The sequence below is a fragment of the Macaca nemestrina genome, chromosome 17, assembly GCF_043159975.1.
Source record: "Macaca nemestrina isolate mMacNem1 chromosome 17, mMacNem.hap1, whole genome shotgun sequence".
In the NCBI taxonomy this organism is placed as follows: Eukaryota; Metazoa; Chordata; class Mammalia; order Primates; family Cercopithecidae; genus Macaca; species Macaca nemestrina.
Window position 1 is genome coordinate 20330602 of NC_092141.1, and position 27808 is coordinate 20358409.

A 27808-nucleotide genomic window follows, 5' to 3' on the forward strand; every position below is an offset into this window, starting at 1 on the left:
CCCCTTGAAAAGGAGCAGAAGTTTGGTGGAGACAGTCGGATGATTTGAGGAAGGGTGGTCTTGTCAGTTGGGCAGATCCGCAGTACGTATGGCTCCACAGGGGGCTGCTTCCCAACCCTGCTTGACCCTGCTTCGCTCCGATGACTTGTTTTCTCCCGGACACGTTAATGCCTTTTGTGAGGTGAGGCCTAAGCACTCTCTCTTCCTTTTACATGACCTCGGGACTCATCTGTGAGCCTGGTGATGCCCAGCACTTCTCTCTCCAGTGCGAGTTCTTGGGAAGTACCTGGGTGGAGCCTTGCTGCTTCAAAAGGTCCCTACCAGGGTACAGCCCCTGCTTCTGAGGCTTGCCTCTGAGTTCCTAAAGGTGAAATACAGATATTTACCCTCATCTTTGAGTTTTCCAACAGCCTTTCTCCGCTATAACTGAAGTGTAAATAAACTAACATTTCCTCCTCTCCCTTGGTGGAGCAGCATGGGCCAAAATAATAATAATTCAACTTCAGGCCAATAAGAATGAACTATGGATGATTATCAGCAGTGTCTGTTCACAACAGGGCTAAGAACTGAGCAGAGGGAGTTTTGCAGTACCCAAGCTAGATGCCAGAATAGAAGCACCCCACATTCTTTCTCATTGTATTAGTTCATTTTCATGCTGCTGATGAAGACATAGCTGAGACTGGAAAGAAAAAAAGGATTAATGAACTTGCAGTTCCACCTGGCTGGGGATGCCTCACAATCATGGTGAAAGGTGAAAGGCACATCTCACATGGTGGCAAACAAGAGAAGAGAGCTTGTGCAGGGAAACTCCACCTTATATAATCATCAGATCTTGTGAGACTTATACTATCAGGAGAACAGCAAAGGAAAAGACCTGCCTCCCTGATTCAATTACCTCCCACTGGGTCCCCCTGCTAACGTGGGAATTCAAGATGAGATTTGGGTGGGGAGACAGCCAGTCTGTATCACTCATGGTAAAGTTACTCAAGCTGTCATTCCAAGTTTATTTCCTTTTAAATGATATGTAATTTTAGCATTGCAATTTATTCCATCTATTAGATATTCAGTAAATACTTTTCAGGTGAATGAATGAATGTCACAGAAACTTGCAACAGAATTGAGAGGCTGCTATAATTATATTAATATGTTTAAAAAGTAAAGTTTGTTATATTTTAATAACAGCAGTAGTATTTGGGGGCTTTATATGCGCTAAGCACTCTCAGAGCTTTTCCATCATGTAATCTTATTTATCATCTTAATCGTACACTGTTGATTCTTTTGTCTAATATTTTTTCATTTGAGCAAACAGAGAATGATTAAGTTATTAGCCTAATGGATTGATGAAATGAAGCCAGGAGTCAAAGTTAGGTCCGACCTTAGAGCTCTTATTCTTTTTTTTTTTTTTTTTTGAGAAATGGTCTTGCTCTGTTGCCCAGGCTGGAGTACAGTGGTATGATCATAGCTCTCCGCAGTCTCGAATTCCTGGGCTCAAGTGATCCTCCCACCTCTGCTTCCCAAGTAGCTGGAATTACAGGTGTGCAACACCATGCCCAGTTAGTTTTTTATTTTAATTTTCATAGAGACAGGGTCTTGCTCTGTTGACCAGGCTGATCTCAAACTTCTGATGATGATCCTCCCGCACCTCAGTGCCTCCCAAAGTGCTGGGATTACAGGGGTGAGCCAGTGTACCTAGAGCTCTTATTATTAATCACTGATTTAGACTCTTGCCCAGTTACCTGAAAGCAAAGAAGAGACAGAAAAACACTTAAAGCAGAACTAAGTGTAATTAATACGTTGTCACTGTTGTCTTAAGGCCAAAGCCCTTTGATTTGAAGAAAACCACCTTTGAAAGCCTCGTTCAACTAGGAGAGTTTTACCTGATTATAATACAATGGAGAAATTCTGAGTCATCAAGAAATGTTGTTTTATTTGACCTCTAACCTGAATCTTGAGGGGAGAGGGGATGAGCTGACCCTTGAGTGTATGGGGTGGGGACTTTGGGAATGCTGCCGGAAGAGAACAGCAGTTCCTAAGGCCAGAAAGCCTGGCCACCAAGGAAGTGATGCAGGTAGTTTGTTCTTGTGGGAGTGCACAGGGTGGTCAGTGGAAGTGGCCCAGAGGAGACACCAGGCAAGCAGTTAGATTTTATCCTCAAGACAGAGGGAGTCTCTGAAGAATTTTTTTTAAAATAACAGCTTTTATTGAGATATAATCCATTTAAATCACGTAAGCCTGTGGGTTTTAGTATAGTCACACAGTTGTTCAACCATCACTACAATCAATTTTAGAACATTTTGATCACCCCATAAAGAAATCTTAACCTACAGCAGTCACCCTCCAAGACCACCTCCCTCCTAGCCCCTGGCAACCACAAATCTATGTTTTGGCTCTGTGGACTTGCCTCTTCTGGATGTTTTATACACATGGAACCCATGCTCTGTGGCCTCAAGCAGTCCTCCCACTTCAGCCTCCCACAGTGCTGGAGAGTTTTTTCTGTGCTCTGGATACAAATCCTTCACTAGACAAATGATTTGCAAATATTTCCTCTCATTCTGTGGGTTATCTTTTCATTGTCTTGATAATATCCTTTGTGGCACAAAATTCTTTTTTATTTTTATGAAGTCACATTTACTTATTTTTCTTTGGTGGTTTGTGCTTTTTGTCAGAGGAATTTTAAGAGAGTTATGGAATCACATTTACTGTTGAGAAAGATGACTTCAGCCACAGGTGAGAAAGAATGAAGGACAGAACAGGGAGTGATGTGGGTGGGAAGTTGAGGACTGGAAAGACACCCATTTTATTTATTTATTTGTTTATTTATTTATTTATTTATTTATGAGACGGAGTCTTGCTGTGTCATCCAGGCTGAGTGCAGTGATACATCTCTGCTCGTTGCAACCTCTGCCTCCTGGGTTCAAGCGATTCTCCTGCCTTAGCCTCCTCAGTAGCTGGGATTACAGGCACTGGCCACCATGCCCGGCTAACTTTCCTATTGTTAGTAGAGACAGGGTTTCACTATGTTGTCCAAGCTGGTCTCGAACCCCTGACCTCAAGTGATCCACCTCAGCCTCCCAAAGTGCTGGGATTACAGGCGTAAGCCACTGCACCCGGCCTGGAAAGATATTTAGATGTTAGATGTGTAGAAGGGAGGCTCCGTAGGGTCGGGTGACTGATTTGACGTCAGGAATGGGCAGCAGGAAGGCGTTTCAGCCTATTCATAGATCTCCAGCTTGTGTGATTGAATGTGCGGTTGTGCTGCTTCCTGGGAGAGGAAACAGAATGTGGGGCAGGCGTGAGAAGGGAGAGTTGTCTGCTGGAGCCAACAAGGATACCCAGGCCTGCAGGCCCAGGCTGCTGTCAGCACCCGCTCATCCAGCCACAGAGGAGATCCGGGAGCCCCTGCCCTTCCAGGCCAAGATTTCTCCAAGGCAGGGACCTTGTGCTTGAGGTCTCTCTTTGCCCCTCCAGTACCTTTAGAAGCTGTAGAAACCTGTCTAGACAGGATGCTCCATGAATGCATTTCACATAAACTGAGGTTTGTGAGGAGTCTCCACAGTGTCAGAGGAGGTGGTGACCCTGAAAAAGATGAGCAGGTGCGATTCTGAATTCTTGACCATTCTCTGCCCTAGTAGATGATCTCTTTTTAAGCACTCGAGATAACTTGATTGAATGGACTGTATAATCACTATATAATCAACAGATTAAGTCAAAAGCCAAGTGAAATGACAGACTTACACAAGAGGCAGTTATGGGGGGTTTACGAGTCAGGTATCTTCCTTCTCCCCTTGTACTGTTTTCTAATAAAACTATCTGTACAACTTTAATGTTACTGGAATTTACTCAGAATTTATTATAATGATCTCACTCTGTCCATGTCTCTATAGTAGCATGTTTTTGGCATGTGACTATTTGAATGAAGGATTAAATAATTTCTCAAAGCCACGGCATAATTCTTCAAGATACTGTCTTTGCTATAAAAATGTACTAAAAATAACACTGAAATGTTTGAGCCGCATTTTGTCTCACATAATGCTTTTACATGAATGTACTGTTTTCTTGGTTCTTTATGTATTGATAATGTTGTTAGGTTATCTATAAACCTAATTCCTTATTCTCTTTAGTCCACAGTCTCTATTCTTATGGCTGCTTTGTGTAGGAGAAGAGCTTGGTTCTTAGATATCTCTAGCTTGATTACCTTTCTGCTTTTGTTCATCACACTAAAGAAAGCTACATAGATGCCCTGATAGAGATCTTTATTCAGTATTGTCAAATTATCTGGTGTCAAAAAACAGAAACCCTTAAGTAACTTTGCAACTTCTCACAAGGGCTTGCTACATAATAACAGGCAGATATTTTTATATTCACTTTACAGGTTAACATATGAAGAGAGGGAGAATTTAAATCACGTGAAAATAATCATCCAGCATGTATCAAGTGGCTGAGACCAAACCCTACCCTTGGTCAAACCATCACAACCAGTTGTTTACTCCTCTGAGAGAGGAGACTCTAGATGTGTGTGTTGCCACTAGCATAGGAGTGGTCTTAATATCTGCAGTCAGGGAGAGTATCCCCCCCAACCCCCAACCACTTCCTCTTTGCAGAGCACTCATCTGGAGATGCCTGAGGCCCATCGCCTTTCCTTAGGGCGCTGCTTAATGTCTAATCTAATGCTTTGACCCAAGCTTGTGAAGTGACACTGACTCAGCCACCAGACTTAACTTTATCTTCCAAGTAAGGAGTTTGGGGGTCCTGAGACTTTATTTTCCTTTACAAGTGTCTGACAAGCATGGTGTGGGGTGGGGTAGGTAGAGGAGGTGACTCTTGCTAGGATTCTGGAGGGGTCTGACTTCAGAGCTGTCTGCCTGTCCTCTGGGCCCTGCTTAGGGGCCTCTGCTGCCATATGCCTTGGGCACCTGGTGGAAAGGAGTGGCTTTCACTGTCCTCTCTGCAGGAACCCTTCCTGGGAAGTTTGTTTGACTCTATTTATAGTACAAGTCCACTGGCTCCGTATCTACAGAAAGTTGATCTTTGAAATTGAGAGATGCTTGGGATGCCTGAGAGTGATTCCTTTTTTCGAGGGAAATGTTGAAAATCACATTGCTGGGTGTCTAAGAGTGTGATTCTTGACATAGAGAAGTTAAACTCTAAGGAGCTGACCAGTCAGGCATGTTGGGCGGTCTCACTGTAGTTCCATCTTCAGAGGGCTGAGGCAGGAGGATCAGTTGAGCCCAGGAGTTCAGCCTAAGCAACATAGTGAGACCCCATGTCTAAAAAAAAAGAAAAAAAAGAAAATCTCAAGCAAGGGAAATGCAAAGGAGCTGGCCAGCAGAGAGACCAGCAATTTGAATAGGGCCTGGATCCCCTGCAGTCGTGGAACGGTAGGCTTTGGTCTCAGCCACTTGATGCATGCTGGATTACTCTTTTCAAATGATTTAATTTCTCCCTCTCTTCATATGTTAATCTGTAAAATGAATATAAAAATATCTGCCTGTTATTACGTAGCAAGCCCTTGTGAGAAGAAGTTGTGAAGTTACTTAAGGGTTTCTGTTTTTTGATTTTTTTTTTTTTTTTTTGGTAAATAAAAGAGCTTTCTGGAATATATTGTTAAACTTGAGGTAATTATTCCAACATCCAAGAAGGATGAAGTGATGTGTGCATGTGAAACAAATGCTGATTTGCAGGTGCCCTCCCCCATGCCGAGTTACCTAACTCCCCATGCCATTTTAATTGGGGTGAGATGGGAAGTAGAGGGGACAGAGCCTTCGAGGGGCAGCAGCCTCACCTGCATGCAGAGGCCTTGCTCAGGGTACTCCACCTCTAGGCTGCCTCGTTACATCCTCAGTTTAATTCCTGGCCCACAGTTGTCCTAGCCAAGTCACATGCATGTTTCTAGACTCCAGGTGACAGGCCCTTAGCCTGAGGACTCCTCAAAATGTAGGCAGCTAGCTATGCAGAAGGCCACAGTCTGCCCCAGGATGCAAGACTCAAAAGCCACCTTCTGTTGCTGCTTTTCAAATGATTTCAGACGTTAGCCTTCCAGGATCTAAAATGCATTACTTCTTTTCTCCTTGAAAGTCATCTTCTGGCCAGGCACAGTGGCTCATGCCTGTAATCCCAGCACTTGGGAGGCCAAGATGGAAGGATCACTTGAGCCTGGGAACCTGGGCAACATAGCAAGACCCCCCCCCCAAAAAAAAAAGTAACTGGGCATTGTGATGCACACCTATAGTCCCAGCTATGAGGGAGGCCGAGGTGGGGAGAATGGCTGTAGCCAGGAGGTGGAGGCTGCAATGACCGTTGATTGTGCCACTGCACTCCAGCCTGGGCAACAGAGCAAGACCTTGTCCCCTGACTCCAAAAAAATCAAAAAATAGTAAAGTCAGCTTCTGCTTAATAAAGTAGCTATTGTTAAGATTTAAGACTTTTGGTCTTTCATGTATTGTGATTTTTCTTGGTCAAATTGACCTGTATTACATTACTACCTAGTATTGTATATATAATATATAAGGCAACTGTAAGAGAAAGAATGACTTTTATTGACTTTTACTATTATATGTTCCAGGCACTATGATAAACTCTCCAAGTCATTATTTCACTTAACTGCCCACCCCCAACCCCACATTGTTAGATTATGAAACAGAGGCAGAGGGATTAAAGAATACAAGGCTTGTTTCACTAGAATTGGGGTTTAAACCCTGGCTGGCTGGCTCCAGAATGTATGTCCTTAGTCATCTTGGTGCACTTAAGCAGCTTTCAAGCTTTGGAGCACAACCTACAATGATCTATTTTGTATTACAATCCAGAGCCTCACGCCTTTATAATTAAAACACAAGCTTCACAGAGCAGTGCTGTGACCCCTGAGCACAGGCAAGGCCCTCTGGCTCTTTCCCAGGCTGTTTCTTTCTCTCTTCTCCTTTCCTTTCTCTCCGTCCCTTCCTCCCCCCTCCCTTAGTCTTTTTTCTAATTTTTAATTGTTTTGGGTACGTAGTAGGTATATATATTTATGGGGTACCTGAGATATTTTGACACAGGCATGCAATGCTGTAGTCACCCTGTTGTGCTGTCAAATAATAGGTTTTATTAACTATATTGTGTCCATTAACCATCCCTCTTTCCACCCCTGCCCCACCACCCTTCCCAGCCTCTGGTAATCATTCTACTCTCTATCTTCATGAGTTCAATTGTTTTAATTTTTAGCTCCCACAAATGAGTGAGAATATATGAATTTATCTTTCTGTGTCTGGCTTATTTCACTTAACATAATGATTTCCAGTTCCATCCATGTTGCAGATGGCAGGATCTCATTCTTTTTTATGGCTGAATACTCTGTTGTTTATATGGATTATATTTTCTTTATCCATTTGTCTGTTGATGGACACTTAGGTTGATTCCAAGTCTTGGCTATTGTAAATAGTGCTGCAATAAACATAGGGAGTGCAGATATCTCTTTGATAGACTAATTTCCTTTCTTTTGGGTATATACCCAGCAGTGTGATTGCTGGATCATGTGGTAGTTCTATTTTTAGTTTTTTTGAGGAACCTCTGTACTGTTTTCCATAGTGGCTGTACTAATTTACTTTCCCGCCAACAGTGTACAAGGGTCCACTTTTCTCTACATCTTCCCCAGCATTTGTCATTGCCTGACTTTTGAATAAAAGCCATTTTAATTGGGGTGAGATGGGATCTCATTGTAGTTTTGACTTGTATTTGCATTTCTCTGATGATCAGCGACATTCAGTACCTTTTCATGTTCCTGTTTGCCATTTGTATGTCTTTAAGAAATGTCTAGTAAGATCTTTTGCCCACTTTTTAATCAGATTATTAGATTTTTCCCCCCCCATTGAATTGTTTAAGCTCCTTATATATTCTGGTTTTTAATTTCCTATCAGATCGGTAGTTTGCAAGTATTTTCTCCCATTCTGTGGGCTGTCTCTTCACTTTGTTGATTGTTTCCTTTGCTGCGCAGAAGCTTTTTAACTTGATGTGATCTCATTTGTTCATTTTTGTTTTGTATTCTGTGCTTTTGGGCTATTACTCAAGAAATCATTGCCCAGATCAGTTTCCTGGAGAGTTTCCCCAATGTTGTTGGTTTTTTAGTAGTTTTCATAGTTTGAGGTCTTAGATGTAAGTCTTTAATCCTTTTGATTTGATTTTTGTATTGGAGAGAGGGGAGGTCTAGTTTCATTCTTCTGCTCATGATATCCAGTTTTCCCAGCACCATTTACTGAAGAGACTGTCTTTTCCTCAATGTATGTTCTTGGCACCTTTGTTAAAAATGAGTTCATGTAGATGTATGGATTTATTCTTGGATTCTCTATTCTATTTCATTATTCTGTGTGCCTGTTTTTATGCCAGTACCATGCTGTTTGGGTTACTATGGCTCTGTAATATAATTTGAAGTCAGATAATGTGATTCTTCCAGTTTTGTTCTTTTTGCTCAGGATGGCTTTGGCTGTTCTGGGTCTTTTGTGTTTCCATATAACTTTTAGGATTAAAAAAAATTATAAAGAATGTCATTGGTATTTTGATAGGGATTGCATTGAATGTGTAGATTGCTTTGGGTAGTGTGGACATTTTAACATACTGACTTATCCAGTCTCTAAACATAGAGTGTCTTTATTTTTGTGTGTGTTTTTTCTTCCATTTCTGGTGTCAGTGTTTTAGAGTTTTCATTGTAGAGATCTTTCACTTCTTTGATTAAGTTTATTCCTAGTTATTTTATTCTATTCATAGCTACTATAAATGGGATTACTTTCTTGATTTCTTTTTCAGATTGTTCACTGTTGGCATATAAAAATGCTACTGATTTTTGCATGTTGATTTTGTATCCTGCAACTTTACTGAATCTATCAGCTCTAATAGTTTTTTTTTGTGGAGGCTAGTTTTTTCCAGATATAAAGTCATATCATCTGCACACCAGGATAATTTGACTTCTGCCTTTCCAATTTGGATGCCCTTTATTTCCTTCTCTTGTCTGATTGCTTTAGCTAGGACTTCCAGTGGTGACAGTGGGCATCCTTATCCTGTTCTAGATCTTGAGGAAAAGCTTTCAGTTTTTCTCCATTCATGTGGAGTGGTCTAGGTGTGGGTCTGTTGTATATGGCTTTTATTATGTTGAGATATGTTCCTTCTATACCCAGTTTATTGACAGTTTTTATCATGAAGGGATGTTGAATTTTATCAAATGTTTTTTCAGCATCAGTTGAAATGACCATATGGTTTTTATCTTTCATTTGGTTGATATCACATTGCATATGTCAAACCCCCTTTGCATCCCTAGGATAAATCCCACTTGGTCATGATGTCATTTGGTCGTGGTCATTAAAAGATTTAATAATCTTTTAAATGTTTTTGTTGAATTTGATTTGCTGGTATTTTGTTGAGGAGTTTTGCATCAATGTTCACCAGGGATATTGGCCTGTAGTTTTCTTTTTTTGATGTATCTTTGTCTGGTTTTGTTATCAGGATAATACTGGCTTCAGCATTGGTTTGGAAGCATTCCCTTCTCTTCTGTTTCTTAGAATAGTTTGAATAGGATTGGTATTTTTCTTTAAATGTTTGGTAAATTTCAGCGGTGAAGCCACTGGGTCCTGGGCATTTCTTTGCTGGGAGACTTTTTATTATGACTTTTATCTCGTTACTTGTTACTGGTCTATTCAGGTTTTGGATTTCTTCATGGTTCAGTCTTGGTAGGTTGTATGTATGTAGGAATTTCATAGTCTGATTTTCATAGTCTGGCCAAAGTTTTGTCAATTTTGTTTATCTTTTCAGAAACCAATTTTTTGTTTGTTGATCTTTTGTATTCTTTTCATTAAAATTTCATTTATTTCTGCTCTGATCTTTATTGTTTCTTCTAATTTTGGGTTTCATTTGCTCTTGCTTTTCTGGTTATTTAAGATGCATTGTTAGTTTGTTTATTTGAAGTTTTTCTATGTTTTTGATGTAGGCGCTTATTGCTGTAAGATTTCCTTTTAGTACTGCTTTTGCTGTATCTCATAGGTTTTGGTATGTTGTGTTTCCATTTTCATTTAAGACATTTTAAATTTTCCTTCTTAATTCCTTCATTGACCCACTAGTCATTCAGAAGTGTATTATTTAATTTCCATGTATTTGTATAATTTCCAAAGTTCCTCTTTGTGATTTCTAGTTTTATTCCATGGTGGTCAGAGAAGATACCTGCTATGATTTCAGTTTTTTTTTTTTTTTTCAAGTTTTAGGAGTTACAGGGCCAGACGTTGTGGCTCACTCCTGTAACTCCAGCACTTTGGGAGGCTGAGGCGGGCACATCACCTGAGGTCAGGAGTTTGAGACCAGCTTGGCCAACATGGAGAAACCCTGTCTCTACTAAAAATACAAAATTAGCTGGGTGTGGTGGCACGCACCTGCAGTCCCAGCTACTCGAGAGACTGAGGCAGGAAAATTGCTTGAACCCGGGAGGCGGAGGCTGCAAGTGAAGCGAGATCGCACCACCGCACTCTAGCCCAGGAGACAGAGTGAGATTGTGTCTCAAAAAAAAAAAAAAAAAAGTTTTAGGAATTACTTTGTGGCCTAACATGTGGTCTCTCCTTGAGAAGAATCATGTGCTGAGGAAAAGAGTGTGTATTCTGCAGCCATTAGATGAAATGTTCTGTAAAGATCTATTAGTTCCATTTGTTTTGTTTTACATCGCAGATTAAGTCTGATGTTTCTTCGTTGATTTTGTCTTAACTTTTTGTTGTTGTCTGTTGTTTCTATTTACAGCTTATTATACCATGTCTTGAAAAGTTGTAGTTATTTCTCTTGATAGATTCATCTTTTAGTCTTTCTGTTTAAAATAGGAGTAGTTGACACATCACCATTACGGTGATAAAATACTCTGTATTTATATCAAGTCTGTGTACTTGCTGTTACCAGTGAGTTTTGTATGTTCAGATAATTTCTTTTTGTTTGTTAATGTCCTTTTCTTTCAGATCAAAGAACTCCCATTAGTATTTCTTGTCTGCTGTTGATGAAATTTCTCAAGTTTTGTTTGTCTGGGAAAGTCTGTATTTTTCCGTCATGTTTGACATTTTTTCCTTCAGCACTTTAAATATGGCATTCCTCTCTTTCCCTGACCTGTAAGGTTTCCACTGAGAAGTCTGCTCCTTTGTTTCTTTTTTCTTGCTGCTTCTAGGATCTTTTCATTATCTTTGACTTTTGGAAATTTGTTTATTAAAATTTCTTACTTGGGCAAAATCCGCTTGGTGTTCTATAACCTATTGTACTTGAGTATTAATATCTTCCTCTAGATTTGGGAAGTTCTCTGTTATTAGCCCTTTGAATAAACTTTCTGCCCCAGTCTCTCTCTCTGCCTCCTCTCTAAAGCCAATAACTTACTAGAGTTGTGCTTTTTATAGACTGTTTTCTAGATCTTGTATGTGTGCTTTATTCTTTTTAAATTTTGTCTCTGTATATTTTCAAATAGGCTGTCTTCAAGCTCTCTTCTGTTTGATCAGTTCTGCTGTTGAGACTGATGCGTTCTTCAGTATGTCATAAATTTTTAGCTCCATAATTTCTGCTTTATTTTAAAAAATTTATTTCAGTCTCAGCCAGGCGCTCACGCCTATAATCCCAGCACTTTGGGAGGCTGAAGTGGGCAGATCATGAGGTCAGGAGTTCAAGATCAGCCTGACCAACATGGTGAAACCCCGTCTCTACTAAAAATACAAAAATTAGCCAGGTGTGGTGGCGCCTGCCTATAATCCCAGCTTCTCAGGGGGCTGAGGCAGTAGAATCGCTTGAACCTGGAAGGAGGCGGTTGCAGTGATCTGAGATTGCACCACTGCACTTCAGTCTGGGCTACAAAAAAAAAAAAAAAAAAATTTCAATCTCTTCTAAATTCTTTCTCTGTGTTATCTTGAATTTCATTGAGCTTCCTCAAAACAGCTATTTGGAATTTTCTGTCTGAACGATCACATCTCTATCACTCTGGGATTGGTCACTGGTATCTTGTTTACTTCATTTGATGAGGTCATGTTTTCCTGGATGGTCTTGATGCTTGTGGATGTTCATAGATGTCTGGGTATGGAAGAGTCCGGTATTTATTCAATCTTCGCAGTCTGGGCTTGTTTGTACTTGTCTTTCTTGAAAAGACTTTCCAAGTATTTAAAGGGAATTGAGTGTTAGGATCTAAGCCTTTGGTCACTGCAGCTGTATCTGCATTAGGGGGCACCACAAGCCCAGTAATGGTGTGATTCTTGCAGACTCCTTGAGGTATCACCTTGGTGGTCCTGGAAGATCCAGGAGAATTTCCCGGTTTACGAGGCAGAGTCTCTTGTTCCTTTTCTTTACTTTCCCCGGAGCACAGAGTCTCTCTTTTCATGCTGAGCTGCCTGGAGTTGGAGCATGGGTGAAGCACTCCTGTGGCTACCACTACTGGGACTGTGCTGGGTCAGACCTGAAGCCAGCCCAGCACTGGGTCTCAGTCAAAACTTATGGTGACTATTGCCTGGCTACTGCTGATGTTTATTCAAGGCCCAAGGGCCCTTTAGTCAGCAGGTGGGGAATCTAGCCTGGCTTGTGTCTTTCCCTTCAGGGTGATGGGTTCCCTTCTAGCCCAGAGTGGGTCTAGAAATGCTACCTGGGAGCTAGGGCTTGGAGTTGGCAACCTTAGGAGTCTGCCTGGTGCTTTATTTTACTGTGGCTGAGCTGGTACCCAAGTTGGAAGATAAAGCCCTTTACCCTTCCCTCTCCTTTCCTCAAGCCAAAGGGATCTCTACCAGTGGCTACCACTACCCCAGGCCTGTGGCAGCACCACTGATGTTTATTCAAGTCCCAGGTGCTCTTTAGTCAGCAGGTCTGGGTCTCTCCCTTCAGGGCAGCAGCGGGCTCCCTTCAGGTCCAGGGTGGGTCTAGAAATGCTGTCCAGGAACTAAGGCCTAGATCGGGGACCTTAGGAACCTGCTTAGTGCTTATTTTACTGTGGCTGAGCTGGTGCCCAAGTTACAGGATGAAGTCCCCTTTACTCTTGCCTCTCCTTTCCTCAAGCAGAAGGGATCTCTCTCTGTGGCCACCACAGCTGGGAATGACTGGGTCACACCTGAAGCCAGTACAGTCTGTGGCCCATGACGAGTACTGTGTGGTACTGCTGATGTTTAATCAAAGCCCAAGGACTCTTTGGTCAGCAGGTGATGAATATGCTGCCAGGACTGGGTCCTTCCCTTCAAGACAGTGGGTTTCCTTCTGGTCCAGGCTGTGTCTAGAAATGTTATCTGGGAGCTAGGACCTGGAATGGGAGCTTCAGGAATCTGCTTGGTGCTTTATTTTACTGTGGCTGAGCTGGTATCCTAGTTGCAAGACCAGGTCCTCTTTACTCTTCCCTCTCCTCCCAGAGCTGTGAGCTGTGCTGCCTGAGGTTGGGGGAAGAGCGGTACAAGCACTCCCTTGGCTGCTCCAGCTGGTGTCTCACTGGGTCATGTGCACCCCAAGTCCACTGGCTCTGAGCCCAGCACAGCACCAGGACTTGCCCAGAAACTGCAGCCCTTGTGACCTAGACTCTTTCAGATTTACGTAGGACTCCAGAGTGCTTTAGCCCACAGAGGTAGGGCTTGCCAGAACTCAGATTCTCGCTGGAATGGAAGATTCCCCTCCGGCTAGGGCTGGTCTAGAAGCTCCTTCTATGGGTGCTGGCTGAATTCTGTCCTGTGTTGCTTTCTGCTGTGATGGGACAGCACCAAATTCCAGTGCAATCTCACAATCATTGTGCTTTCCCTCCCCCCGGGTGCACAGATGCTGTCTCTGTACCATGTGGTTGCTGCCAAGGGATAAGGGAGAGGGGGATGTTGGAGAGTCAAGACAGTCTTTCCTCCCGTCTCCGGTGCCTCTTTCCTTGATACGATGTGTTAAAACCAGGCACTGTGATCATTCATCTGATTTTTCATTCTTATGAAGATGCTTTCTTGTGTAAATAGCAGTTCCATTTGGTGTTCCTGTAGGGAAGCCATTGCTGGAGGATTCTTTTCGGCCATCTTGTTCTGTCTCCAGGTGTCTCCTCCTTTCCTTAGCCTTTGTCACAATTTCCCAGTGAATGACCCTTCTGTGCTGCCTCCCAGTGTGATATTTGATCATTCATCAAATATTCGTTAAATGCCTCCTGTGTGTGATGCTGTGTAGACACTGGGGGTGCAATGGTGAATTAAACAGACAAGGTCCCTATTCCCATAGAGCTTATAGCCAGAAGGTTTTGCACATGAAATATAATTGGAAAAAATTTTCATTGCATACAAAGAAACCCCACCCCAAACCCCAGATTACCTGGTAAATACACAGCTGTTTAGTAATGTTAATTAAAGGACTGTAGAAAAGGGACAATGATGTTTATTGCAGCATTTTTGTAACAAAATAATGAATATATTCAGACAGTGGAATACTATGCACCAGTTAAAGTAATGACCTAGCACGATGTGTATCAGTGTGGATACATTTCAAAAACACAGTTAAAATGCAAGAGCATGATAAAGCATAGTATTGTAGAGGACAAAGCATATTACCATGTTGTAAATGCAGTATAATGCAGATACAGTATAATCCACTGCAAAAGCACAATGTAGTATAACATTGTGTAAAAGGACAATACTATGTATTATCATGGACACATGCATATATGGTAAAAGTGAAAAACCATTCAAGGGATGACCCCATAGCAATTTTAGGATAATGCTTATTACTCTCAGAGGTAGAGAGGAAGATTGAGGCTTTAAAAAATTCTTATTAAAGTAAAAAGATTTTGCAAATGTGACAACGTTTAATTGTTGTTAAGTCTGTTTGGTGCATGATTATTTTTGGTGCTTTTCTGTACAGTTAAAATGTTTAACAATTAAAAAATTAAACAGGTGGAGCGATTGTGCTGTGCCACTTTTCTGCTTCTGGTGTGTGCACGTTTCTGTGTGCCTCCCGCCGGCATTTTCTATCACATTTTTGCTGTGATAGAGCGTGAATGTGATAGAGAGTCTTTAGAGATTCCTCTAAAGAAACATTGCAACCACAAGTATTTTATCTCTAAGGGAACCTGGGGGTTTGCAGATTAGCCTGGCTTCAGGGGCGTTGTTCACAGCTCAGCAGCAGAGGGCGCTGCTCCATAGCAAATGTGCGGTGGGGGTAGCCACATCCAGGCAGCTCTCTCGGTGCAGGGCCAGTGCCTCCCAGGGAAGCACCGCTGCTCTCCCAGCTGCGGGAAAGAGGAATATTTAAGTGCGTGCAGATTCCCTCCTGCTTGTAGGAAGGGGCACAGAATCCAGTCATTTGGAAGCATACACCGTGTTTTTCTGACTGTTCACAGCCTTGGCTGTTTCTGAGGCTAAGAATGCAAGAAATGGCACATGCCAATGACGTCTTTGCTGCTGTGTCCATGAGCCTGCTGCTGACTTGTGGGGAGCTGTTCATAATGTTTTATTTTAGATTGAAGAGGTTAATGTGCAGGTTTGTTACATGAGTATATTGCATCATGGTGGGGCTTGGCCTTCTAGTGTACAGATCACTGTGGGAATTTTGTTGTTAAACTGACCAAGGAAACTTCCTTTTATTTTAGGTGGAAAAGGATTATTCATACCTGAAGGAGATATGTGATCACCAAGCTGAACAGCTAAGCAGAACCAGCCTAAAGCTGCAAGAAAAAGCATCAGAGAGTGATGCAGAGATCAAAGACATGAAAGAAACCATATTTGAATTGGAAGATCAGGTGGAACAGCACCGAGCTGTCAAGTTACACAATAATCAACTCATCAGTGAGCTAGAAAGTAAGTGGGGTCAGCCAGGTGTGGTGGCTCACACCTATAATCCCAGACTTTGGGAGGCTAAGGCGGGAGGATCACCTGAGGTCAGGAGTTCGAGACCCAGCCTGACCAACATGCTGAAACCCTGTCTCTACTAAAAATAAAAAAATTAGCCAGGCGTGGTGGGCGCCTGTAACCCCAGCTACTCAGGAGGCCGAGGCAGGAGAATCACTTGAAAGTGGGAGGCGGAGGTTGCAGTGAGCTGAGATCGTGCCACTGCAAAAGAAAGTAAATGGGTCAAGCCTAGGAGAAATGTGGAATGGACCTGAGTAGGACACTAAAGAAACCAGCAGCAGTGGGTGACTGGGGGAGGGTTTTTGACTGTATGTTGGCTGGGGTTTATGAAGTCTCTTATTTGAGTGCACTGTAATCTCCTAGGAAGAATGTTACCTAAGAAACAATCATTAATCTCTAGTTTAAAAACTAGAGATTAGGAGATCAATGACTACAGCAGTTGAAAACTGGGATGACAGAAGAAAAGACTGTTGAACATGAGTCAGCAGTATGTAGGTGATTGTGAAAAATAGAAATGCTTTTCATTTTGTTTTTTTAGAGGTCTCGCTCTGTCACCCAGGCTGGAGTGCAGTGGTGCAGTTGTAGCTCACTGCAGCAATCAGAGCTCACTGCAGCCTCAAACTCCTGGGCTCAGGTGATCCTCCTGGCCTCTCAAAGCACTGGGATTACAGGTGTGAGCCACGGTACCCAGCTGCAAATGTTTTTTGGCTGTGCTGGATGTGCTGTGTGTGAGCCATGCTACTGCTGCTGTCTCTAGGTAGCCTGGTCAGCTTGAAGGCTATGTTAGGATACTTTAGCTGTGACTGTGAGAGTTCACAGGGACCCTTCCTAAGGATATTCTGCAGGGTAGGAGACAGTTATTCAGAAGAAATTGCTTGCCAGTCATTGAGTACTGACACTGTGTTGTCTCTTGGATCTGATAGAGATGGATGGTAGGTGTCAGAGTGGATGAACAATGTGTGCTCTTGGTCTAAGGGAGAAAACAATTCCGCATGTGTCCCATTGGTGGGAGGATATCAAGTAACTTAGAGACGTTTGCCACTTAGTTGCTGAAGAGACATCAGCATATGGCTTAGTTACCAACTCATTGTTTGCTTTGAATTGGGAAAGAAATTTTTAAAACAGTTTAAACATTATCTTCTTTGTCCAAATAAGCCTTATCAAATGGTCACATCTTATGTGTTTTCTTTTGTAACAACAGATTTAATGCACAAAGCATTTAGTCACACCAGCCATTACTAAGAATAGCTAAGAATAGCTTGGTCAGTTACCTGAGAATTTCCCTGCCCCGTGCAGTCGATCCTCCTCATTCGCAGATTTCACATTTGTGAATTCACCTGCTTGATAAAATGTATTTTAACCCCAATACACAGAGCACTTCCACAGTCATTTTCAGACATGCACAGAGAAGTGAAAAGATTGTGTCATCCAGTGCTTATGTTCCCAACTCAGATCAGACAGAGACGCTTGGCCTTTTCATACTGTACATGCGTCTTTTTTACAGTCTGCTTAATACCATGCTTTTAACATTTTTGTGCTTATTTTTGTTTTTGGTGACTTTGCTATTTAAAATGGCTCTGAGTGCAGTGCTACAGTGCCATCCACTGTCCCCAAGCACAGTGAGGTTGAGACGCACCTACAGAGAATACACGTGTGTTAGGGAAGCTTCATGCAGACGCAAGCTCTTGTCCTGTTGCACGTGAGTTCAGTGTTATTAAATCAACAATACAGTGCATCAGGCCAAGTGCAGTGACCTCATCCCTGTAATCTCAGCACTTTGGGAGACTGAGGCAGGAGGATCGCTTGAGCCCAGGAGTTTGAGACCAGCCTGGGCAACATAGTGAGACCCTGTCTTGACCAAAAAAAACCAAAACAAAACTAGCCACATGTGGTGGCCTATGCCTGTAGTCCCAGCTTCTCCAGAGGCTAAGGTGGGAGGATCCCTTGAGCCTGAAAGGCTGAGACTGCAGCGAACCAAGATTGTGCCACTGCACTCCAGCCTGGGCAGTAGAGCAAGATTCCATCTGTAAAAAATAAAAAAACCAAACCAAGCAAAAAAAAACCCAGTACAATGCATCAGAGAAAGGGAGAAGCTTGACAATATGTATATAAGACTGCCCTGAGACATGCTAAAGCGATGTGCTAAAAGCAGCCAAATTCATGGATTTGTGAGATGACAGCCAGTTTTAAAAAGCAGTGGGCAATATTGTTGTGTGGCTGAAAACCAGAGCAATGTTTGTTCACATCACCCAGGGTCAGGAAAATGGTAACTACCCTTCTTGGCTAGTGCTGGTTGGCTCCCAAGTTTCAAAAGGCCATAAGATGTGAGAAAGGTTAACCTTGCAGACAAGGCAGGTTCTGCAGATCAGGAGGCTGAAGAAGAATTTGACAATACTTGCTCAGTGTTATTCGGGAAGAGGGAAATGGGAAAGAGTCGGTTTCCATGGTTGATGAGCCTGGCTTGTTTATAGAGAGACATTGGCAGATAAGTCTATATAATGCAAATAGCATTTTAGTTGATGAGAATGTTGTGACCAGAGGCTTGCAGGAACCTAACCTGTATTTTTCCTAGGTACAATAGTTCAGTGTTTGCTGATTTGGTGTGCATGGCAACTCTCTGCAACTACCATGATTATTAGAATTGACTATATATTTCAGACATTGATGAGTTGGTTAGAGTGAGAGTTGACAGCACCTGCCCCATTTCTCGCTAGACATGACGCGCAGTAGAACTGTGGAACCTCGGCATTCAGTGTTGGTACCATCCAGGCTGTTCTCAGGATACAACTGAAAACCTGGACGCCATCATCGTCAGTGTATCCTTCCAAACCCAGCACCGTGATTGAGAAGAAAAGTCAAAGAAGACAAGTTCTGTTCTGTTCGTTTTTGTTGTTGTGATCTTTTGCTGTTGAAAATAGGGTTGTATTGTCCCTAAATCCTTAAAAGTCAGCACAGACACACCAAGAAAACCAGTGTATAATTAATGTCCACAGCAAAATTTAGACCCACCCCTGTGATTATATCATCATATATCCAAGACTGACAATAATACAAACCATCCTTTGAAAAACTTTTAAACTTTTTAGAAGGATATTGAGGTATTGTTAAGATATGCTTTTGCACAGAGACCCAGGGACACATAAATCCAGCCTAGACCAATCACTTCTTCCTATAAGATCCTGATGGGAAAGGAATGGACTGAAAAATAAAGAGAAGTTAAGGAGTGTTTTCTACTGTGCAGCACTGATTCCCCACACAAACTCTCAGTCCCACTAGAACTAGAACTGCTGGGGTAGGACCTGTCCGTGGCATCTTTTTAGCCTACTCTGGCGATTCTGATTTGCATCCTTCATAGAAAACTAATGCTCTAGCTTAGAGCATGAGGACCTATTGAGGAATTTCAGCTCAGTGACTGACACCATCAGATTTAAACTTGAATGACTGATAGCTGTATGGAGAGAATTGGAGGCAGGGAGAACGAGGGGCTGCAGGTGTCCTTAAGTAGGGAGAGGTAGGCAAGCCACCTGGGAAGATGTTAAATGCACACATCCCCGGGTTCTGTCTGCCCTTGGAGATTCTGCCTGCAGGTGTCTGGAGTGTGGGACTAGAACATCGGTGCTTTTGAAAAGCTTCACCAGCGATTCAGAGGCTTAACTGTGATTGAGATCTGCGACTCTAGAAAGTGCTTTACAGATCACAGGAGGAATAAGCAGTCATAAGCTCTGTTATGTGAAAGCCTCTATCTCACAGCAATAAGGGACACTCAGGATGATTGTGTGTGAATGCGAGGGAGGCCGGGCTTGGTGTGCAAGTGTGTGTGGCCGTGGAGGCCTCTTCCCATAGTGCTGCTATTTGGTTGTGCATCCTGTCTGCTGAGACTGTAACCTCAATACACACCACATATTTTCCAGATCATCCTGTTCTCTATCTCAGAGGCGCCTCTTGTGTCCATTCCCTGGTTTGCAGGGTAAATTGAAATTGCTAAAAGTTGCATTGAGAGTAGAAGGGATAGATTTGAATGCCTGTTGTGGCATCTGGAGTTGTGCTTTCTTTGTTACCTAGCTTATCTTCTCTTAAGAGTCTCACAGCTTTTCTAAGCCCTGTCTAAATTATTTATTTCTAGGTAATGTGATCAAGCTGGAGGAGCAGAAGTCAGACCTGGAGAGGCAGCTAAAGACTCTGACCAAGCAGATGAAGGTGAGATGTGGGTGGGAGCCTTCACCACCATCTTCCTGTGTATTACCCCCTCCGAGGTCTAGATCACTCTCTCTATCCTGCTTTCTCTTGGAACATTTCCATGGCATGGTGGGCCCTGGAACTGTAAATTCTTGTTGTCAGGAAGTAAAATCAAAGCAGTCATTTGGTGTCAGGATGGAGAACTCTCATAACCTGAAGGTGTAATTCCCACCAGTGCCTTTTCCAACAGTGAGCCACTGTGAAAGCAGGGCCTCACCAAGCACTGCTGGCATTCTTTCTTGGTGACCAACATGGAGACTCTGGGGTCCCTGCCCAGGCACCAGCCCTGGCAGGTGTCTGACACAGGGGTGGGCTCTGGTATTTTCAGGAGGATACCGAGGAATGGAGGCGGTTCCAGGCAGATCTGCAGACCGCGGTGGTGGTGGCCAATGACATCAAGTGTGAGGCCCAGCAGGAGCTGCGCACTGTGAAGAGGAAACTGCTGGAGGAGGAGGAGAAGAACGCCCGGTTGCAGAAGGAGCTGGGGGATGTGCAGGGCCACGGCAGGGTGGTCACCAGCAGAGCCACCCCTCCGTGAGTCTGGTGGGCACCAGGGCTGTGCTTGCTTCTCACTTAATCACTATGTGTGGGGCTCCTGGTGGGGATGGGACTCTTCATGTCTGTGCCAGGCTCTGCTGTTTCCTTTCTGAGATCACCCTGAATTACTAGCACCACCGTACCACTAGGAACATTCTGTACAGTGCCCAGTCCCTGCCATGCTGCGGCATAAAGGACTGCTAAGCTCCACACTTACATATAAAGGGCAAGTTCTAGCCAACTATCCTGCTAGGTTAAAGAAGTCCTGTCTAGGATGCTCCTTGAATCTTAGCATTTATTAATGCAAGGAGTGCACACTAATAAATACGAACCCACCACCTTGCACAGGTCACTCCCATGCAGTGGGAGAGGCTGGAATCACTCCCGAGGGGAGGAGCCGCTGGAGAAAGACACATTCCTCCGGGCCCAGGGGTGTGCCTGCTTATTGAAAGCACCAATGAGCTATTTCAAAAGGCCTTGACATAACCTACTTTATTAAAAAAGGGTGAGAGTGGAAAACCTGAATTTGGCTGATGTATGACATTCCCTTCTGCTCTTGATGGGGAGAAGCACACAGTGTTATCAGCCCAGGGAGCTTTACTAACAGTGACATTTAAGAGGAAGGTATTCCCAAAGTGAATGCAATGGGAATTATTATCTGAAATTTAGATGGTTTACAGACAAATTTATGAACAATATTTTTTGCTTTAACTAATGTATTTACCCAATCAGGAATCAGTGTCCTTAACTTTGAGATTCTTGGATATTAGGAAATGATTTTGAATTTTTAGGTGTCTCTCAAATATCAAACAGTCTTTAGATCAGATTTCCTGGATTTTGAATGTTGATCAGTTGGCCCTAATTTTTACATGCCTCCAAGATCACTGGCTAGCTCCTGAGCCTTTTGATCTGATGTTCTGTTATCATGAATTTCACGACATTGGAAAGAGGAGATTTTTCAGAATTCAGTTGTGATTCTCCTGTCAATTCTGCTCCAAGTAATTCCTTGTTTCTTTGTTTATGACTTTTACATAAAATGGCCTTTGGGGAAGGATGAAGATCAGATGTAGCTGGCCCCACAATTCACTGTTGAGTAATGAACATCAAGATCATTATTTTATTTAGTTATTTATTTTTAGAGATGGGGTTTCACTATGTTGCCCAAGCTGGACTTGAACTACTGAGCCCAGGAGATTCTTCTGCCTCAGCCTCCTGACTAACTGGGACTATACATGCACCAGAAAGATCATTACTTGAAAGCCAGAGCTCTACCCTCTGGACGCCAAAGGATGTGAATTTTAAGTAAAGGTAGAAGGAGAATAGGAAAACTAGATTTTGCAGGGTTCCCTATTGAAACAGTAGTGAGGCCATTCTGGGTGGCCTCTGTGTCTGCTTTTGTTTGTTTGCCTCTGTCTTGCTTCCCTATTGTCTGTCATTGGAAGAAAATCTGAGTCAGAACTTGTGTTGCTTCACATGGACGTTATTTTAATGATAAATGGTAAAAGACAAGTCCTGAGTTTCTGTGGTGGCTCCAAATAGGTTCTTGTATGAGATGCTGCATTTCTTACGTATATTCTGAGATACAGGCCAGGTTCTTGTATGAGATGCTGTGTTTCTTATGTATATTCTGAGACACAGGCCAGACCGTGTAGCATGAACCCTGATATTCTAGGAAAGCTCCGCATATGTCCTGGCAGTTTAGGACTCCCTATGCTGCATCCTGCATCTTCAATCTTAATGTCACCTTTTTTTTTTTTTTAAAACACAGAATGTTTCTTTTTTGATTTTCCAGTGATTACAAACCTACCTCCCGATCTAACAGTTTGGATTGGGATAATCCAATCCATATCAAATGTTTTTTGATAATCCCTTATCAGAAAACATTTCAAAATTTTAGAATGGACACCAATGAGAACATGGCATGGTACTGAAGTCAGGCATCAGAACATTTCTGCCTGTCAACACATTTGGCAGGAAGTCAGACAAGAGCTGGTGATGCTGGTTTCTTGTCTGATTTTGCACTTCTCTGGCAAGCTGCCCTTTCTAAAGAGTTGACTATGTGGCAGTTAGTCGCTGATGGTTCAGCCACTTCCAGCACCTACCGCTTGAGCAAGACTTGAAACCAACTCACACCCTCCAAGCTCCGGAGGCCACCTAGTGTTTCCATCTTGACTGAGTGAGTTCTTGATTGAAACTCAGTTTGACTTAGACAGTCATCTAATGAGAACTCAAAAGTCCTTCTTGGTTCAGCCACAGCCAAAGAACTTGCAGAGCATTCTCTGACGAGGTCCTCAAGGACAACTGAGAGAAGGTAAGATCACCCAAAAAGCACCTGGATCCCGACATGGGGTTACCCGGTTCTTAAGCTCTGTTTGCGTCAGTGGGCACTTACAGAATTGGTTGCAGCCAGGCTGATAGGCATGAGATGAAGCACCCGGGCAGAAATGCAAGCCAGCATTCATTGCTGGAACTCAGTAACTAAACACTGGGATATTATCTAACTCATCCATGATCTTCAGTCCTGTTACACTTTCACAGATATTTTTATTTCAGTCAGAATAACTGATGTTAAGGTACGTGGGGAAGGAAGGCGGTAGCCTCATCTTTGCTGTCAACCAGCAATATCTCACTCCCAGCGTCATGTTTCAGCCAACCAGTAACATCTCATTCTCAGCTCTGCCTCCTGCCTCTGTTAAAAGAGGTAGGAAGAGGGGGTCGTTTTTGAGATCCCTTTAAGCTCTGCTGTTCTCTGGACTGGTTGATTAGCTGACCTTTCGCTGGTGAGAGAATAAGAAACTCCAGTGCCAGCCTTAACATTATTCTGGTGCAATACTTTGAACCTCTTTGATACAGTGGCATCTCCATATCTTAGTTGTGGCTTGTGGGCCTGATCTTTCTCTTCCAGAAACGTGAACAAACCAGTGTGTTTTTGGGGACCTAAAAGTGATCTGTTTCATTGGACACATATAATGTAATAGATGAAAAGATAATAACTTTTTCAGCTCTGGCTCCTCCCAGTGTTGAAAACTCCCAATCAAGAAAAAGGCTTCGAAATGAAAACTCTCTCTGAAATAAACCCGTCAGATCTTTTTCCTGAAAAGTTGAGTCCTGGGGCCTGGCAAAATCAGAAAAAACACAGGCAGCTCAGTGTAATGATATATTGTGCCGCATACAAGCTTTCTAATGAAAGACATTGTTCATGAGCAGCGCGTGGCCCAGGCTTCTCAAGCAGCATCAGGGAAAGACCTCTATTTGTGGCATTTGTTTCTCTTGTTCTGAAACAGCAAATGCCATTACTTTGAGGGTGATTTATCTGATTCTTTCTGTGTTTGTCGTATAATACCAATAAGCATCCATGGAAAACATCTTTAAAAGAGATAATTAAACACACTTAACATCTGTGCCTAATTAATGCTGTTGGTTTCTAAATAGAATGTCTGTGATTCGAATGTGTTTTGTTTTGCCTGCACCACAAGTTCTTGCATTGTTGCCTCTTGGAGGTGAGCAGTGTGGCAGCGCAGCACGTGCAGACTCCACTGGAATTGGCTTAACTCCGTGTATGCACATCCGTGTCAGCCCAAGTGTCACTGTGTGTGCCTGTGCTGCCCTCTGTGTTGCTCTGATGGCTCTAATATTAGGGTCACAGCCGCTCAGCATATGTTCTCCAGCTACAACGGAGAGGGAAGGGCGGAAGTTGGAGGTATAGATTCTTTAAGATCCCTTTTCCAGCTCTCTCGCCACAGATGCTCTGATACTGAGCCCCTCTCCCAGGTGGAGGGGGGCCGTTCTCCTGAGGATTCTTAAGCAGTTTCTGAACAGACCTCACTTTAGCACCCATGATAGCATGATGGACAGGGGTCTCCAGCATTTAATTTGACGCTTGATGCGGAACCTGGTCCTCTCATGTGCCCTTTTTCCAGCCAGCATTATCTGTTCACTCACACCTAGTACTCTTTTTTTCATAGTTTAAATGTACATTTATGTCATTAGACACACAGTCTATAATCTAAAGAGCTGTGTCTGCTTCTCTGTTCCCTGACCCCTGTTTTTACAGATTTCAACGATGTGGACATAAGCTTCCCTTAGACCTTTAGGATTTTTAGGTTGCAGTTATAAAAGCAAGAAGGTTTTTTGGCCTTGACAGTGGAGAGAAGCATGCGCCTCTTTGTAAATTCTGGAGGGGCCTCTGGGTGTTCATCCTGGACATCTCTGCTTCACCACACAGTTCTTTGTCGGAGAAGTTCTGGTGGAAGGAGCCTAGTACAGGCATTTGCAGTCTATTTTTTTTTTTTTTTTAATGTCCAAAAACCTTTGGCTTCCAAAAAATTGGAACAGTAGGAATTAAAACCCGTTGGCCTATCTTGGACATTAGCTTTTCCCTGTGGGACAGTGTAAGCTGGAAATTCTTGCGTTTGTGAACTAAGACTGTATTGCCTTAGGTAACTCCTTTACAGCCTCTCCCTCCCGTTTCTATTTTCACAGCTCCCTGGGCTCTGTCAGCTAGCAGAGCATTTGGTGGAAGAAAGACAGCCCAGCTCTTGCCATGATTGGGAGCCGCAGCCATCTCTAGATGAAAGGGGGAATGTGTAGAGGAGAAATTGCCTCTTTATAAAGAGCCCAGTTGTCTCCTTGTGACATTCTCTGTTTCTCAGAGTCATTGCCGTCAAGTCTCTGCTTTTTGTCCACATTTTGGGATCAGCTCACTGCATGATCAAAGATGATGTTTCCCTCTTTTTACTTTTCCTCAGAAGATTCAGCCGTCTTTTATTTGGAGAATAAAATGAAGTTGTTCTGAAAAAAACAAAGTACAAGTCTTATGAAAAGTTATTTGCAACTGGAGTGCTGAAAGGGCGCAGTGGCAGAGCAGATGCAGAGCTGGGCACAGCACAGGCCCGAGTTCTTTTGTTGTTGTTGTTTTGTTTTGTTTTTTTTTTTGAGACAGAGTTTTACTCTTGTCGCCCAGGCTGGAATGCAACGGTGCGATCTCGGCTCACTGCAACCTCTGCCTCCCAGGTTCAAGTGATTCTCCTGCCTCAGCCTTCCAAGTAGCTGGAATTACAGGCACCTGCCACCACGCCCAGCTAATTTTTGTATTGTTAGTAGAGATGGGGTTTCACCATGTTGGCCAGGCTGGTCTCAAACTCCTGACCTCAGGTGATCGCCTGCTTCAGCCTCCCAAAGTGCTGGGATTACAGACATGAGCCACCGAGCCCAGCCCCTAAGGCCCAAGTTCTACTTTTTGGCATTCATTTCTCTGCTTCCTTTTGATCATGGTGTCTGATCATTTTGGAATTCACATTACTCAAGGCAAAATAGGAAGCCATCTGCATGATGTCATATTCCGAAGAAGTCAGAAAGTTCGTCAAGTTGGAGCTTTATTCTTATTGCCCAGGCTGGAGTGCAGTGGTGCGATCTTGGCTCACTGCAAGCTCCGCTTCCTGGTTTAAGCTATTCTCCTGCCTTGACCTCCCAAGTAGCTGCGACTACAGGCACGTGCCGTCACACCCGGCTAATTTTGTATTTTTAGTAGAGACGCGATTTCACCATGTTGGTCAGGCTGGTCTCGAACTCCTGACCTCAAGTGATCTGGCCGCCTTGGCTTCCCAAAGTGCAGGGATTACAAGTGTGATCCCCGTGCCTGGCCCCTTCTGTGGGGTCTTGATTGAGCCTCTTCACTCGGAGACTGACTTCATTACCTCGTCTGAAACAAGGTGCCTGCAAGCTTTGGGTTGATTTCCAGAATCTTGCTGGGTTAAACATAAGTAGATATTTGATCATAAAGGATGTTATTAAGCCAGATAGGTAAGCACGGTGACAATGGCAATAGAAATCTAATGGAAAACGATTGAATGACAACTACACCAAAGTTTTGTGGATGAAACTCACCCCAGAAACTTAGCGTTCAACTCAGATGATACACAATTCAAAATGTGATTTAAACTTCTGGAAATATGTGTGTTTGTGAAGATCCAAATCCAATTCAGCAACCTCCATCAGGCAGAAACCTCCTGCAATTCTCACGTGAGGAACTGGTTCACAGTGTACACGGCATGGAGCTATTAGCGACGTTATCCAAAGGATGAGACAAGACAAGAGTTACAGTCTAATAAAAGGAAAATTAGGAACAGGAATGCTCTTTAAACTCAGGAAGATCTTTTGGGGTATCAAACCATACAGCACAAAATCACTAGAAAAATTAGTGTGGCGTGAGAAGAGTCATTGAGGTCTTCTCTGTAAAAATAACTTAGATACTTGTGAGTAGGACTGAAATTTATATTTTGGGAGCTCTTTACCTCAGATTCAGAGTTCTTAGGATTATTTAAAATTCATTTGCTGGATGTTTTCAAATATAAACAATAAGGACACTGCAACTTCAACTTAAAAGGCACTGCTGTATTTGCACCCCATATTTTGACCTGTTGTTAGGTACTGTTGAATATTTTTATCTGTAAGCCTTTATGAAGTGCAAAATAAACATGTTCTTATATAGAAGCATCTGCTGCTTAGTTTTAATCACCAGCTATGTTTCTGCAGGGACCTTATGTCGTTTTGTTCTACATTTTTTTCTGAATACAGTTTCAGAACTTCAAAGCCACATCAAGTAACTAGAATTTGAAGCAGAAAAAAGCTGGACTGTAAGTTGTGAATAGGAGGGTGACATGGAATATGAACAATTTCATTAGTAGAACAAAAGGGCATGGAGTAAAAGTGCTAATTTTGCACAAGTTTTTAAAACTCTAGGGTCTCAGAAAATATAGTACGGACTTAAAGTCTAGATGTGTTTCATTGACATTTAAATATGAATAGATTGGTGATTTAATGTATTGGATTTTTTCTTAATTATGAAGTAATATTTAGGAATACTAATAACAAAATGGAGATGTGTGAAGAAAAATATTAATCTTTCTTCTCCCTCAGTACCACCTTTGAGGAAATCAGTGTTAACAGTGTGTACATTTTTTCTTTACTAGTAAATATGTATAGGATTCATTTTTATATTTTTAATAAAAATTGGATTATATTCTATTCAGTACTCTGTACCTTTACTTTTTATTTTATATGTCATAGGCATCCTTCCAGGTCAATACATGCAAATCTAACTTATTTTAAGAGCAACATGACCTTCCACAGGAAGGACATGTCCTGGAATATTAAAATATTGTCTTACTAATGCACAGCAAGGTTATAATTATTTTCTTTATGAGTAATGCTGTAATAGCAGTCCTTATTCA

At 42.6% G+C, this 27808-nt stretch overlaps 1 protein-coding gene across 12 annotated transcripts in view; it reads left to right on the forward strand.

The window, feature by feature from the left end:
- LOC105493330 (sperm antigen with calponin homology and coiled-coil domains 1) overlaps positions 1–27808 on the forward strand; it is a 316001-nt gene that overhangs the window by 215074 nt on the left and 73119 nt on the right. For 7 of the 12 annotated variants that reach the window (XM_011760890.2, XM_071082511.1, XM_011760892.3 and 4 more), the window contains 3 exons: positions 15545–15752; positions 19927–20000; positions 20368–20573. In XM_011760890.2, coding sequence (XP_011759192.1) covers positions 15545–15752; positions 19927–20000; positions 20368–20573 — 488 coding nt within the window. Of the gene's footprint in view, positions 1–15544; positions 15753–19926; positions 20001–20367; positions 20583–25058; positions 27610–27808 lie in introns of those variants that run through there. The other 5 variants (XM_011760897.3, XM_011760898.3, XM_011760895.2 and 2 more) reach the window with 3 other exon arrangements.